Here is a 16,644-nt window from a genome sequence, read left to right as displayed (position 1 = left end):
TGAGCTGCAAGCACTGACCCCCTCTCCCTAGTCTATGAAACTTTAAAATGCTTTCCCTGTGTCATATTTTATAGTGACTGTGATAGTCTCTCCTGATTGGCTGCATTAGACCATCTGATGTGACAGCCATAAGGCATTATGGGAAAGTCTGCACTGCCGTACCTGTCGCCATGTGAGGCCACTCTCTAACTGATGCAGTCTTTGGCAATGTGTTAAATTGTGGCATGCATTATTCTAGTGATTCACGCCAATCAAGTTGCAAATTATTCGAAATTACCAGTCCTCCAAGTATTATGAAATCCAGCTCAAAGCAGATCAATTCTATCATCTATAATTTTGACAGGTCATAAATACATTTCAGAAGAGTGTTTGAACTGTGGCCCTAATCATTTGTTTAAATATTCCACTTCACTTTTCATTTCCACTACTGTAAAGATCACATTACAGTTTAATGCAAGTCTATGGGATAACCGTCAACATTTATTTTGGATCTCTGGGAGCTCTAGGATATGTCATCGGTATGTGATATTTGTGGATCCATCCACTGAGATCCCCATCAATCACGAGAACAAAAGGATCACATCGAATGACAGTCTCTTTTGCTTCTACAACACTTGTGCATGCTCTGTGTATGGTACTACAGCTAAAATACCTTAACATACCAAGCAGCTGTGTGCCATAGCTACTAAATTTTGCTAGTTGCCAAAAGGCATAGATCGGGAAGTAAGGTATAAGATTAATTTTATAATTTATTTAACCTCTTCCTGACAAGGCGATTTTCAGTTTTTGGACTTACATTTTTTCCTCCCCTTCTTTGCAAAGCCATAACTTTTTATTTTTCCATCCTCATAGTCGCAAGAACGTTTGTTTTCATCTATTTTACCATTCAATGTACTGGAAAATGAGAAAAAAAAATCCAAGTGCTGTGAAATTGTGCAAAAAACACAATTCTAGAAATGCTCTTTTGGTTTTCTTTTTACAGCACTCGTACGAATGACCTGGTAAAATGATTCTCTTTACAATTACGTCAATACTAAACATGTATAGTTTTTTTTGTTATTTCACTAGTGAAAAAAAAGATTGGGAAGTTTGTAAAAAAAATTTCATTCGAGACCCATTCTAATTTTTTCGTCAATGCAGCTGTGTGAGGGCTTTATTTTTGTGTGGTTAGCTGATGCTTTTACTGATACTATTATGGGATAGATATGATATTTTAACCCCTGCAAGACATATGATGTAAACTTACATCATATGCCAGCCCCTTGACTTTGATGCAGGCTCACACGCAAAGCCCGCATCTTTCCCCACACATGATGGCTGATCTAATCATCATTTTTTGGATTATTATTAGATATGTTCTGCTTTGTATTTCTCCCTTCCATTCCTTACTGACTATCACCTGCAGAACTAATTGAACAATCCGAATGGTCATCTGAAGTAAAAAAAGAGGAAGAGATTTCCTTGGAAATATCCACATCCTTAAAACTGACCCTGGTATTTTTGCCAGATCTTCTGTAGGATCAATTTTTAAGGATAGAGAGTGGTCTTTTATTCCAAATGTAAACTTTATCCTGTGCTTATTCATCGCTGTCACATTTGAATTTCGATTTTTTTTATCTCCATAATAGAATTTTCCAATTTCATTAGGTTGTCCTATAGTTTATCATTAGAGATATTAAAGTCCTTGTTGTGCACAAATTTTTGAAGCGAGGACTGTATGTTTTTTATATCAGTTTTGATTTTTATAAGTTTGATGTCCTCATACTTCAGAATGAGTTCCATTAATTTCAATGAACATCCATTGAGGATATGATTCCTTTCCTTTTGGAACGATTTATTATATTGTGCAGCGGCTATTTTTTTTAGCTGTAGTCCTCTGGGACTCATTTCTTTTTCAGAATACATTTTAAGCATAGTAAAGTCCCACCAGAATTTGAATTCTTTTGACATTTTATTTTCCAATTGGAACATGAGTTCTTTGAATTCATCTGGTTCTGTATTAGATGAGGCTACATCGTTATTTAAAATAGATGCCAGTTTTTGCATTCTAGCTGTACAGTCCTTGATATCTTTAAAACTAGTCATTTATCAGGCTATAAATCCCTCTAATGGGAGCCGGACAAAGACTCTGGGGAATAAAATAATAAATAATAATAATAATAATAAAAGACAAATGTGTCCGCTCACCCTTTAGGGTGTGGAGCCCTTCAGCCTTGCTCGGATTTTATATAAAAACAGACACTTATAAATATTACAAACTGGGTGATATAACTTGTAGAATGTGTACAATGTAAAGTACAATACATTTGTTGTACTTCGGGACCCCTCAAAGTCCGCATGAGAAGACATATATCGGATACTAAGAATCCTCTTGCGATTAATGCCTCTGCGGTTTCAAAACATTTTTGCACAATTCATAAAGGAGACGTATCTACTCTAAGATTCGATTGCATTGAAAAGGTTTATAGACCGGTACGAGGGCGTAAATTACTGAACAGAGAATCCTATTGGATTTTTGTGTTGGAAACCCGCATACCTCACGGTCTGAATCGCAGACAGGAATTGATATTGCAACACTTAGAGAATATCTGACATCCTAGCGCTACTAATGTTTTTATATTATATTTACTTTTGTATTGAGCAAGTTTCAATGGTTTGTAATATATATATACAGTAAGTGTCTGTTTTTATCTAATTTTCTATATGCTAATTATACTGACCTTAAAGGCTGGTACACAGGTGAGAGATAATATCCTCGGTTACCTATTATCTTTATAAGCAAGACAGCCTCTTGGTCAGGGAGACCATGATTAAGAAAGCATGTCGAAACACATAGGTCCTGATCCTTGTAGTGCACATGTATCCATTATTGTGGAGCACAGATTTTAAAGGCTTCATAAAGGCTATGTTTTATACAATATATTAGCTGGCCACGCTGGATCACCTTTTTTCCTTTTTCCCATTTGGACTGCGGCTACTCTGACCGGATCTGGGCGAGGCTGAAGGGCTCCACACCCTAAATGGTGAGCGGACACATTTGTCTTTTGTTGCATATTAAATTGTTTGCAAAATTCCTGGGACACTTTGGTCTCAAAAGGGCATGAACAGAAATCTTTCTAGTAGGCTGATACTATGCTGGTGGTGGAATACAGAGGTAAGCTCTATTAACAAATTTGCTTAACTAGATGATTTCTTCACAAGAATGTAAGGCTACAAAGATTTTTTGGCTAATTCATGGAACAAGTGATACTTGGCCTATACCTGGCACTCCCATTTAGTCCATTATTGCTCCATTAAGTTTAGGAAATTCTTAAGTACTTGCCTGGCTACGACCCATCACAATGCTTTTCTTTTCCAGGTCTAGTAAGTAGAAGAGTTCTTCTACAGCCTGTAGAGAAAGAATAACATTTGACATTAGTACAAGCAGAGATAATATGTACTGACGTTTTTTTGTTTTTCATCTCCTAAATAAGTTGATAATAAAAAGATATGCTTCAATAAAGGCATTGTCCTATAAACAACATTCATCATCACTTATCAACAAGAAAGATGATAAATATATAATTGCTTGGGATCACAATAATTCAAAGAACAAGGCCAAAAGTCCCCTGATTGATTGAAGTTCTACTGAGCATGTGCAACCATTACTCCGATAAGACATTCAATGGAGCAGTGGTCAAACATGCTCATTACTGCTCCATTCACTCCGGGGACTGTGGGACCTATTTTCATAATAAGGGGGATCTAATGATTGGATCCCCAGTAAAATATATTTATCACCCTGTGGATAAGTTTTACAGTATATGTTGTTCATGGAACAAACCCTTTAAATATTCCAATATTCTAGAGTTACAGATTTTACAAGTGATATCTTAACAGATGACATGTTTTTCTCAGAAATCTCTCATACAAATTCAAATAGCAGCTAGATTCAATTTGAGCTCCCTAAAACAATGACATACATTTGCTACATCTCTACATAATAATTTCAGATGAACCCACATGGAAGCATTAAGTTTTAAGTAAATTAAGTGTGGTCATTACATATTATTCAAGAATTTCTAAAATATAATATACAGTATTTTTGTTCTACATCCATGCCATTTTCAAGATCGTTTTTTATGTCAAAACGTGTAACTATATTATTTTTTTTTTCATTTTACTTCTGCTTTAATTTAATGTCCATAAGTTCACAAGCTTTCCAAAATCAATACTTTTGACCACTAAAAGTTTGGTATTCAGTCTAGGCAATATCTGCTCTCAAACACTGTAGTAAATTCTCAGGAAAGGGGAAATTATGTGCTCTCGAAATCTCTAGCTGACATAGGACCAGCTGTTTTACCTATAAACAAATAGGTTTACAATAGATCATATTTTATAGTCTACTTGAAATCAGAAATGCAGGTCTGATGATAAATGCCCCTCTCCAAAATGTAAAATAGGTAGCTTAAAGGGAGCCTGTTATATCCAGAAACATTACTTACCTGCAGATATAGGGTTAATCTGCAAGTAAATAGCATTTACAGGGAATCTGTCATCCCCTGTGACTTATCAGACCTCTAATATGATCACTCTGCCTTCCCAGCGCCTGCGCAGAAGATACCTGCTCCACAAAGAAAGACAGACTGCAGACAGCTGACATGTGCCCTGTTCAGTGTGATCTCAGCGCTGGAGCCCTCACTGAACTGGGGGTGATTGCCTAGGGCATACTAATACGCCCTAGGCTTTAAAGCAGTTTAAGTGGTTGTGCAAGCTTGGGGTACAAGTGTGCAGTTACTCTATGTGACTGCAGATCTGTGAATCCTGACAGCATGCAGTGTGCGCTGCAACATTAGTGGGTGTGGACCCACTGTTCCACGGACTGGGCTTACCCTGGATTGGCGTGACTAAGCGACTACCTGGTGTTCACTAGAGCCTCTGGTGGTGAGGCTTGGCCGCAGGCAGTCGCCAGGAACCTTTCCAGGGCAGTCCCCGGGACAGCAGCAGCTGACCATGGTCTCAGAGGCTCGGGTACGCCGTATAGAAGAGATAGACAAAACGTGGTCAGATGGTCCAAAGTCGGGGCAGACAGCAAATGGTCAGTAGATATAGCTGAGGTCAGGAGTAGAGAAGTCAAGCAGGATGGGAAAGCAAGTCAAATCCTAATGGGAAGTGGAATACAAAGACAGGCATGCACAACAACAAACAGGTAGGAACCAAACGTTCGAGCAAGGGGTGGTGGGAGGAGTTGCCTTATTTTGATCCTGCTAACACGGGATAGGCTGGGTAGCCAAATTTTTTAAGGACATAGCAGGGTTAAATTACTGCAGAGACCAGCTACGCCCCCCAAAGGCTATCTGGAACCACCATGCTGTAGCTGCCTGTGGAGGAGTGCTGCAGGAAACAGCCTCAGCTAACTGACCTGATGCGAGCAGATGCCGCAGTGATCACAGTGAGTAGGGCGGTGCTGAGGAGGCCCAAAAGTTGCCGCAGTAAAATGCACACTGTCAGAGTTCTGCAGAAGAATGTTAACATGTGACCACAAGTATGTGATTTTCATATATGCAGTCACGAGTCAACTAGACATGCACAGGCTCATGTTACACAAACGCCGCTAGGTTCAGATAGGCCGAGACAGGTTACATGAATTCTTTGGAATCTTGGGGGAGCCGTTACTCAGGGCGACCATATGCTGCAGCTCTCTCAGTCATACAGGGGGTATTGGATTCACATTGCTGACCAGACACATTTGACAAGAGTCCTCATAAATGGTAGAACAGTAGCATTTAATATGAAGCCGCAAAACCAGTGCAATTTAAGTCTCTTGAGCAACAGGCTCCAGTAACAAACAGTACAGTTTCTTCTTAAAGCACAAGAATAAACAGTCTTTCCAGTAGCACAATGTAGCACACATCAAGTCTCTTTAGCAGCACACTTCTATGCACCCACAACCACAGGCTTTTCCTTCACAAAGGCACAGTAGTACACAGCATTCTTTATCCTGCATTGAGATGGAGAGGGGGAGGGTTTGATGAGGGAGATGATCCCTGTGACACAATTCCTTCCAGTCCTTATCTTTCTGCCCGATAATACTCTGCACTGTTAGTTCAGGAAGAGTATCTGACCTGTGTTTAGCTTCACTCCTGATCTGAATCCTGTTCACTTCCCGGGTGCTTTTGTGAGATACAGATCACACACACACCACCTTTCCCTTTGGATCCAGCCAGACTAATAAACAAGTTCCCCACAATGCTCCTGGGGTTCTGCTAACCACTCCCTGTCTCCTGTGACTGTGTTACCCCCTCTAGTTGCTGGATGCTTCTGAAGCACAACACTTCCTGTCTCCTGTGATTGTGTTAACTGGATTGTGTTGCTGGATGCTTTTAAAACAACAGCACTACTTCTGCATGTCACACTCAATCAATGTAAGTGAAATGAGCGAGGCCTGACATGTCTAGTCAAAGTGGACCGGAATTATGCAAATCACATACTTGTGATAATTTGACTGCCCACTTCTGACAGCGGAGAATCCCAACAGAACGCACTGTGCATGCTGTGAGGATTCATAAGTCTGCATTCACAAAGAGTGACTGCAAACTTGAGCCCAAGTCTGGACAACCCCTTTAACATCGGGGAAAAGTGTGTACATAATACATCACAATGTTGAAAAATATGTCTAAACAAATTGTGTTTTTTAAAGTGTACCCTTCTACTACTACTCTAATTATTTAGGATCTTTCACTGTTCCATTTGACAATATTCAATTTCCATCATTATTTATTTTATAGTCCCCTTAATTTCAGGACTGTACTGTACATACAAAAATAGTAGGATACTGCCTTATTGTAGCCATGAGAAGAGGAGGACATGCACTATTATTATCTGTCAAAGGTTACCCCAATGCATGAGACTTGGGAGACTGGAGAAATTTTGAGGCCATTAACAATGTTTCTTAAGTCTGGTGGAAGATTTGAGCAAGGTGGTAGAAAGATAATGAATTTATTACTTTCATTGTTGATTTTAAAGCATAACCATCATTTAAATTTTTCTAAAAAAAAAAAACAATAGTACACATGAAAAAAAGCAACTTTATAATATATCTTATCAGAGAAATCTGCTTCTTTCTCCATTAGGAACGATCATTCGTTTTCAAATTTTCAATTCACAGTTAAAGAGTGTATTTAGTGAAGACAAATTGTTACATTTCTGAGATAGGAGATGGCAGTTGCTACTGATAAGATTTTATGTGGACCACAGGGGGTGGAGGAGGGAGGAGCTCTGCCTCTAGCACCTGCCTCCTCCCTCCTCCCCTCATCTACAAAGAATCTTATCAGTAGCAACTGCCATCTCCGATCTTAATATTATTATTTGTAACATGCCTGGCAGCGTGCTGGCATGGCTTACCATCTCCCACCATGCAAGACTGCCAACTTACCTATCAGTCCAGGCTGTGCACTATACTCCTTTACTTGTGTGTATGTCTCTTGTCTGCTGGCTTAGGGTGGCGGCGCTGTTACATCCTGATTCTTAAAGTTACAGTGTGTGCAGTCCTAATGTGTCCCCAGCCTATTGCTGTGAGTCACTGGATACTTAAACCTCCCCCATCCTGTGTGAGGTGCCTGAGCAACACTTTCTTTCAGTGTGTTCCTTGCAACTGAGTTGCCAGGTCCTGTCCTGTCCTGTATCTTGTCTGTTTCTGCCACCCTGGGGGCTGAGTACCCAGTCCCGTTACCTGTATCTGTGACTTGTAGTCTATTCCTGCCACCCTGGGGGCTGAGTACCCAGGCTCGTTCCTGTATCTCATTCCAGTGTCAGTTCTTGTCTGAACTGTGTCCTAGTCTGTTATCTGCTTGTCTCTATGTCTGATCCTTCCCTTTTCCTGCAGTGTCTGAACCAGTACCTAACTCCAACTTGTTGGCTCTGTACGTCTGTTTGTGAGTTTTGTGTCCACTCGTTACTTCATTGCAAGTACCTTGTGTGTATCTGGTTCTGCTTGTCCCGTTTCCCTGCCTCCGTTTCTACCTCCTGTGTTCTAGCTATCTTCCTGTGTTTCCCAGTCTGTTCCATGTAAACAGAGCCCTGTCCTGTCTGCCTGCACCTATGGCTCTGCTCCGCTCTGCTCTGCTCCACTTGCCCTCCGCACCTGCAGCTTTGCTCTGCTCTGCTTGTCCTCCGCACCTGCGGTTCTGCTCTGCTTGTCCTCTGCACCTGCGGTTCTGCTCTGCTCCGCTTGTCCTCCGCACCTGCGGTTCTGCTCTGCTCCGCTTGTCCTCCGCACCTGCGGTTCTGCTCTGCTCCGCTTGTCCTCTGCACCTGCGGTTCCACTCTGCTCTGCTCCGCTTGTCCTCCGCACCTGCGGTTCTGCTCTGCTCTGATCCGCTTGTCCTCTGCACCTGCGGTTCTGCTCTGCTCTGCTTGTCCTCCGCACCTGCGGTTCTGCTCTGCTCTGCTCCGCTTGTCCTCCGCACCTGCGGCTCTGCTCTGCTCCACTTGTCCCCTGCACCTGCGGTTCTGCTCTGCTCTGCTCCGTTTGTCCTCCGCACCTGTGGCTCTGTTCCTGTATCCCAGTCTGTACTGGTCCCTATCCAGCCTGTTTTCCTACCTGCCAGTACCGGCCTGTCTGTATACCCGCCGAACCTGCCAGTCCCCACCTGTCTGCATACCAGCCGTGCTTGTCAGTACCCACCTGTCTGCATACCAGCCGTGCCTGCCAGTACCCACCTGTCTGCATACCAGCCAAACCTGCCCTTTCCTGCATTCTCCGGTGTGGGTCAACAGTTGTGACCGGGGTCTGACCTGGAGAAGCACCTGGGCCACCTCCCACGTCCCTCCTCGGACCACGGAGTCGATTAACCCGCCGTGTGTTCATGGTCGGATCTGGCGAGGCCCCTAGTCACGCCCCTCCAGGCACTGCTCGGTTCGTGGCCCAGTGGGACCACTAACCACGCACACACCAGTCAGTCCAGGCGTGAGCGTAACATTATTTATTATTATAGCCCAATTAATTCAAATCAGATATCACATTTCCTGTTAGAGATTATAAACTTTAATTTTCTGTTAACGTTTAGATTTTGCACACATCTCATAATGTACATTTAACTGTTCGTGCTGCATATTCTCTATACTTCAAAAAGCACATGATGACAATATTGAATTCAGCAAAAAGAAAAAAAGAATCTTTCCAGTACATGGGTATTGACAGCTTTGCCTAGTGTGGCATGTGGAAATGCATTATTCATTACAAGATTTAGTAGTTCTTGAATATTTAGCAGTGTATTCCATTTATTTTAATAATAGCGTAGTTTGTAGCAAAATCTGTTGAAAAAAAAATAAATATTTTTATATTCCCTATGAGGATTTATAGAATATCTGTATTAGCTAAATATATTGTAATGTATTCTAATTATGCAGTCAAAGTTTAGGCAAGTACAAATTGGACTGAGATGAAGACTTTGAACAGAAAACATTTTAAAGAAGTTGTCCGGTACTTTTTTTTAAGTTGCCCAATGTATTCAGCATGTGGGCATAAGTATATTTGTAAATACCTTGTGTTGCTGATAATACCTGTGAGCAGCGCTATCGGTGGCCGCCCACAGGCATCACGTAATCCCCCACTGACGTCTCGACAAGTGAGGCGTGTCTCAGCGCTGGGGTCCACCGCGAGTTTTCCCAATGAATGGGGAGAGGGAAAGCGTGCGGTGGATGCCAGGAGTAACACAGGGGAATAACCCCGCACACAACCCAGCAGCCACCGGTGGAAGAGGGACCTTCGACTGCAGCCTGGACTTGTCGTGACGTCGGCGCCGGCTGCAGCCAGGGGTGACGTGATGCCTGTGAGTGGCCAGTGATAGCGCTGCTCACAGGCATTATCTGCAACACAAGGTATTTCCATGCAGAGTTAAAGAGGCATTCCCATTAATTTTTTTATTCATTAAATGTGTGTGTGTATACATGTAATGTAGTATAAGTGTGTTAATATACTCATCTACCGCTGCTCTCTCGTGTCCAGCGCCATTCTTCTCCTCTTCTCAGTGCCATCACTGCAATTGCAATAACCCTGCTCACTCTATGCTACAAGCATGAGCCGGAAGTCTCTTTTACAATGTAAGCCTATAGATACTCATTCTGATGCTCCACAGACTTACATTATAAAAGCCACAACAGCGTGACGCAGAGGGCAGCATGACCCCAACAGTCTGCAGAGCAGTGATGTCACTGAGAAGAGAAGAACGGTGCTGGACACCGGAGAGAGCAGGGGTAGGTGAGTATGTTAATACTCTCACACTACATTACACGCACATATACACACATTTAATGAATAAAAATCTTAATGAAAGTGCTTCTTTAAGCAGTTTTCAGATAGTCTTTGCTAAAAGTTTTATACTATTTTGCTGTGTTGTAAGTCCTTTATTTAGCCAGGTACTTTTAAAAAAATGTTTCAAGTCCGTCAGATCTTCTGTTCTATTCTGACGGCTCACAGATCCCCTTCCCTTTTCTCAGTGTTAGGTTTTTTGCACATCATGTGTCCACAAAAAAAGGCAAAAACTGCTGAAATTTCAGCTTGGGGACAATTATTTCAGGTTGTAATCTTTATTGAAGAGGCGAGTTTTCATGTTGCATTTTAAAATTTCAAAGGAGGGTGAGAGGTTGATTGGTTTTTATAATGAATTTCTGAGAACAAGGGAAACACTGGAGATATCTTGGAGACAACTGTGTGAGGAGCAGATAATAGAGCTTAGAAGGTGGTGAGGTTAGTGGGTAAACGGAGCAATTGCTCAGGACCCCTATCTTTGAGAGGACCCAAAGCATTAGCGGAGCAGAGGGGGTGGTCACCCTGGGCCCATGCACACAGAGGGGCCAACTCAGATCGTTACCACTTACAATTATATCAGAGTGCACACCAATACAGTTAAAATCTGTGGTGGAGCAGAGAAATGGTGGTTTCCTTGCATTAATTCTTAACTACAGAACTTCAGGAGCACGTATAGGACGTCAGTGTCCTGGTGTAGGTGCCATGATGATGGATGCTGACTGTGCTGGCTGACTAAGGGATATATGAGTATATAGTTTTTTTATTGTAGTAATTAGTGCTCGTATTTAGGGGAGCTGTGAGGACTGCATACTGTGTATAAGAAACCATAGGGACATTATACTGTACATAGGGGCTGTGGGGGCCTCAAAGTGTATAGGATACTGTGGGGACATTATCCCGCTTATAGGGATATGTGGACCCATTATACTGTATATTGGGAGCTGTGGGGGACATCATATGATATACAATGGATCTGTGGGGGACATCATACTGTATAGAGGGGAACTGTGGGGGACATCATACTGTATATAGGAGAACTGTGAGGGCTATCATGCCATACAGTACAGACCAAAAATTTGGACACACCTTCTCATTTCAAGATTTTTTCTGTATTTTCATGACTATGAAAATTGTACATTCACACTGAAGGCATCAAAACTATGAATTAACACATGTGGAATTATATACTTGACAAAAAAGTGTGAAACAACTGAAAATATGTCTTATATTCCAGGTTCTTCAAAGTAGCCACCTTTTGATTTGATGACTGCTTTGCACACTCTTGGCATTCTCTTGATGAGCTTCAAGAGGTAGTCACCGGAAATGGTTTTCACTTCACAGGTGTGCCCTGTCAGGTTTAATAAGTGGGATTTCTTACCTTATAAATTGGGTTGGGACCATCAGTTGTGTTGTGCAGAAATCAGGTGGATACACAGCTGATAGTCCTACTGAATAGACTGTTAGAATTTGTATTATGGCAAGAAAAAAAGCAGCTAAGTAAAGAAAAACGAGTGGCCATCATTACTTTAAGAAATGAAGGTCAGTCAGTGCGAAAAATTGGGCAAACTTTGAAAGTGTCCCCAAGTGCAGTTGCAAAAACCATCAAGCGCTACAAAGAAACTGGCTCACATGAGGACCGCCCCTGGAAAGGAAGACCAAGAGTCACCTCTGCTTCTGAGGATAAGTTTATCCGAGTAACCAGCCTCAGAAACCGCAGGTTAACAGCAGCTCAGATTAGAGACCAGGTCAATGCCACACAGAGTTCTAGCAGCAGACGCATCTCTACAACAACTGTTAAGAGGAGACTTTGTGCAGCAGGCCTTCATGGTAAAATAGCTGCTTGGAAACCACTGCTAAGGACAGGAAACAAGCAGAGGAGACTTATTTGGGCTAAAGAACACAAGGAATGGATATTAGAGCAGTGGAAATATGTGCTTTGGTCTGATGAGTCCAAATTTGAGATCTTTGGTTCCAACCACCGTGTCTTTGTGCGATGCAGAAAAGGTGAACAGATGGACTCTACATGCCTGGTTCCCACCGTGAAGCATGGAGGAGGAAGTGTGATGGTGTGGGGGTGCTTTGCTGGTGACACTGTTGGGGATTTATTCAAAATTGAAGGCATACTGAACCAGCATGACTACCACAGCATCTTGCAGCGGCATGCTATTCCATCCGGTTTGCGTTTAGTTGGACCATCGTATATTTTTCAACAGGACAATGACCCCAAACACACCTCCAGGCTGTGTAAGGGCTATTTGACCAAGAAGGAGAGTGATGGGGTGCTACGCCAGATGACCTTGCCTCCACAGTCACCAGACCTGAACCCAATCGAGATGGTTTGGGGTGAGCTGGACCGCAGAGTGAAGGCAAAAGGGCCAACAAGTGCTAAGCATCTCTGGGAACTCCTTCAAGATTGTTGGAAGACCATTTTCGGTGACTACCTCTTGAAGATCATCAAGAGAATGTCAAGAGTGTGCAAAGCAGTCATCAAAGCAAAAGGTGGCTACTTTGAAGAACCTAGAATATAAGACATATTTTCAGTTGTTTCATACTTTTTTGTTAATTATATAATTCCACATGTGTTAATTCATAGTTTTGATGCCTTCAGTGTGAATGTACAATTTTCATAGTCATGAAAATACAGAAAAATCTTTAAATGAGAAGGTTTGTCCAAACTTTTGGTCTGTACTGTATATAAGGGGCTGTTGAGACATTAGTGGACTTTATTACTTTTTAGAGTCTCTCAAGGGAGAATAATAAATGTTAAGGGATGTCATTTTATGATAAGATCACTCAGGGAATTATAAGAGGAGTACACAAGAGGCATTATTAGATTCTAATGGTAAAATGCGAACTCTATTACTTTTAGGGCACTTATAGGGGGCTTTATTATATTCTAGGGCATAATTTTGTCATCAAGAGGGCAAGTGTTTTACAATGTAAGGGACACAGTGGTGGGCAATACTATGTGGGACAGTAAGAGGAGCACTGTTATTGTGTCACACAGCAGGTACAGGAAAAGGGTTGTACAGCAGAAGCAGCAGCTCATCACTGGGATATCAGTTGGATGGGGAGATTGTGTAGACTGGGAATAGATGGGAATAATGCTGGAAATGTGAGAAGTCATATGTGGCTTTGCTGCAAACTCTACAGATGCTTGTTGCTGGAGAATTCATGTCAGTTTGAGCCAGGTGGAGAGAAAATGTCACCTGATAGGCATTATCGATATCCGCACTGCAGTAATCTCTTAACATGATCTTCAGAGCTGGAATCTACTACTACGGTCACCACGTAGGGGTAACATCAGTCTTAGTTTTTGTATATCGTTTAACAAAAATAACTGTTCTCGACTGCACATCGCTCTTTGTCAGCCGGTGTAAAGAGACCGGTAAACAATCACTGAACGACTTGGATATGGTCGAATGGCGCTTGTTTAATGGTCTGAAATCAGCTGCATCCTAAATGTTTCTGTGAGAGGGTACACTTGTATTTGGGGCCCTACTTTTAATTTTTGCCTCCGGCCACATTTTGTTTAAAACCAGCCCTGGTTGAGGTAGCAAGAGGTCGGGTCAGAGATGTATGTCGGGAAAGATTACAGACAGCTTTTTAAGTTGTTGATAGTATTTTGAACTGATTTCTCAAAGTAAGGTTATGTTCACACAACTGTATTTCCAGCCGGGGAGGTGTCCATGAAAAACCTGACTAATGTTATTTAATTGGCCTGCTCAGATGACCATTTTTCTCAGACTAAAGGTTTGGGTGAAAACAATTGCAGCATGCACTACTTTCTTCCATATTCAGAATAAGACTCGACTATTCAAGTCTATGGATATGGGGAAAAAAATAGATTGCAGACGGATTAACTGTATAGCATACGATTTTTACTGATTCTTTAATTTAGGAAACTGTATTTGGTTTTGCAAATTTAAATAACTGCTCATGTATAAAAATGGATGCCATATAGATTACATAAAGATGACAATACAGGTAAAAAATCATCCATTTTTTCTGGAAAAAAATCAGAAGATTCTTTTCTATCCTCCTGAGAATTTAGCCTAGCTGGAATTTTTTAAGCAGAGAGACAAAAGAGCAATGAGCGGAGAGGTGGATTATTTGGCCAGCAGAGTTAAGGATGGATTGGAGGGGTGCAAAAGTACAATATGGAAAAGCCACATAAAAGGACAATTTTTCATCTGGTCATGTGAACATAGCTTTAAAGGCAAAGACACTTCCATAAGAGAAAAATGTGAAATTTGGATCAAGTTGCAAACTGCTCATCAAGGCTGTAAAAATGAATGAAGGAATGAAAGTGCGCACTGAAACTTAGTGTGCAATTTTGTTCAGTTTTATTAACTAAAGGTAACCACTGGCATATGTAAAAATCCCTTTTTTTATGTCACAACCTTGAGAAATAAGCACCAAGTGATGTTACTTGTGGGGGTGGCATTGGTCTCTGCTTTTCCTCCTTGCTGTCTTTCTGGCTCGTTATTTCTGATCAGAGCCGGTGAGAGAGAGCAGTGTCAGTGTGCATATTGGACAGTGAAAAGAATCTGCTGAGCATACGATGGAATTGACGTATGCACAGTTGAGTAGGGACTAGCCCAGCCCCTGACATGATGACGCTTCATTTCAGGGAGGGGGCAGAGGCAGTGACAGTGATCGCAGCCTGTTGATGACTTGTTTGTCTAGCCCAGCATGCACTGGGAATCTCAAATGTAGCGTCGTCAAAGAGGAAGTAGTAAAAAAATAAAAAATAAAGCCGTTAGATTAAGGGGGAATCCTAAGGAATTTTTAATTAAAGTATATTAGAAAAGAGATTAGATTATGACATTAAATAGTAACATAGTAACATAGTTTCTAAGGTTGAAGGAAGACTAAGTCCATCTAGTTCAACCCATAGCCTAACATGTTGATCCAGAGGAAGGCAAAAAAAAAACATGTGGCAAACACTAAGCTCCACATTGGGGAAAAAAATTCCTTCCTGACTGCATACGACAATCAGACTAGTTCCTTGGATCAACGCCCTATCAAGGAATCTAGTATATATAACCTGTAATATTATACTTTTCAAGAAAGGCATCCAGTCCCTTCTTAAATTTTAGTAGTGAATCGCTCATTACAACATCATGCGGCAGAGAGTTCCATAGTCTCGCTGCTCTTACAGTAAAGAATCCGCGTCTGTGATTATGATTAAACCTTCTTTCCTCCAGACGTAGAAGATGCCTCCTTGTCCCCGTCTCAGGCCTCAGAGTAAAAAGATCAGTAGAAAGGTCTTTGTACTGTCCCCTCATATACTTGTACATAGTAATAAGATCACCCCTAAGCCTTCGTTTTTCCAAACTAAATAATCCCAAGTGTAATAACCTGTCTTGATATTGCAGACCCCCCAGTCCTCTAATAACCTTGGTCGCTCTTCTCTGCACCCGCTCTAGTTCAGCTATGTCTTTCTTATACACCGGAGACCAGAACTGTACACAGTATTCTAAGTGTGGTCGCACTAGTGACTTGTATAGAGGTAAAATTATGTTCTCCTCATGAGCATCTATGCCTCTTTTAATGCATCCCATTATTTTATTTGCCTTTGCAGCAGCTGCCTGACACTGGCCACCAAACGTGAGCTTGTCGTCCACCAATACACCCAGGTCTATTTCAGTGACAGTTTTGCCCAGTGTTTTACAATTAAGAATAAAATTATACATTTTATTTCCTCTGCCCAAGTGCATTACCTTACATTTATCCCCATTAAAGCTCATTTTCCATTTATCAGCCCAAGCTTCTAGTTTACATAGATCCTCCTGTAATATAAAATTGTCCTCCTCTGTATTGATTACCCTGCAGAGTTTAGTGTCATCTGCAAATATTGAAATACAACTCTGTATGCCCCGTACAAGGTCATTAATAAATATGTTAACCACTTCGCGCCAGAGCCTGTTTTTGCCTTCGTGACCGGGCCAATTTTTTCAATTCTGACCACTGTCACTTTATGAGGTAATTACTCTGGAAAGCTTCAACGGATCCCCCTGATTCTGAGATTGTTTTTTTGTGACATATTGTACTTCATGATAGTGGTAAAATTTCTTTGATATCACTTGCGTTTGATTGTGAAAAAATCGGAAATTTGGCGAAAATTTTGAAAATTTTGCAATTTTCAAACTTTGAATTTTCATGCCCTTTAATCAGAGAGATATATCACACAAAATAGTTAATAAATAACATTGCCCACATGTCTACTTCACATCAGCACAATTTTGGAACCAAAATTTTTTTTTGTTAGGAAGCTATAAGGGTTAAAAGTTGACCAGCGATTTCTCATTTTTACAACAAAATTTACAAAAACATTTTTTTTAGGGACC

The 16,644-nt window shown here is 41.3% G+C and overlaps 1 protein-coding gene across 3 annotated transcripts in view; it reads right to left on the bottom strand.

The window, feature by feature from the left end:
• MYO18B (myosin XVIIIB) overlaps positions 1–16,644 on the bottom strand; it is a 1,187,635-nt gene that overhangs the window by 686,446 nt on the left and 484,545 nt on the right. For all 3 annotated transcript variants that reach the window (XM_073672938.1, XM_073672946.1, XM_073672953.1), the window contains one exon: positions 3,323–3,388. In XM_073672938.1, coding sequence (XP_073529039.1) covers positions 3,323–3,388 — 66 coding nt within the window. The remainder of the gene's footprint in view (positions 1–3,322; positions 3,389–16,644) is intronic.

Source organism: Phyllobates terribilis, unplaced genomic scaffold (genome assembly GCF_046119375.1).
Source record: "Phyllobates terribilis strain yellow unplaced genomic scaffold, ASM4611937v1 Scaffold_1__5_contigs__length_1240528914, whole genome shotgun sequence".
NCBI lineage: Eukaryota > Metazoa > Chordata > Amphibia > Anura > Dendrobatidae > Phyllobates > Phyllobates terribilis.
The sequence above is the reverse complement of the archived record's forward strand: the minus strand, read 5'-3'. Positions and strand labels throughout refer to the sequence as shown.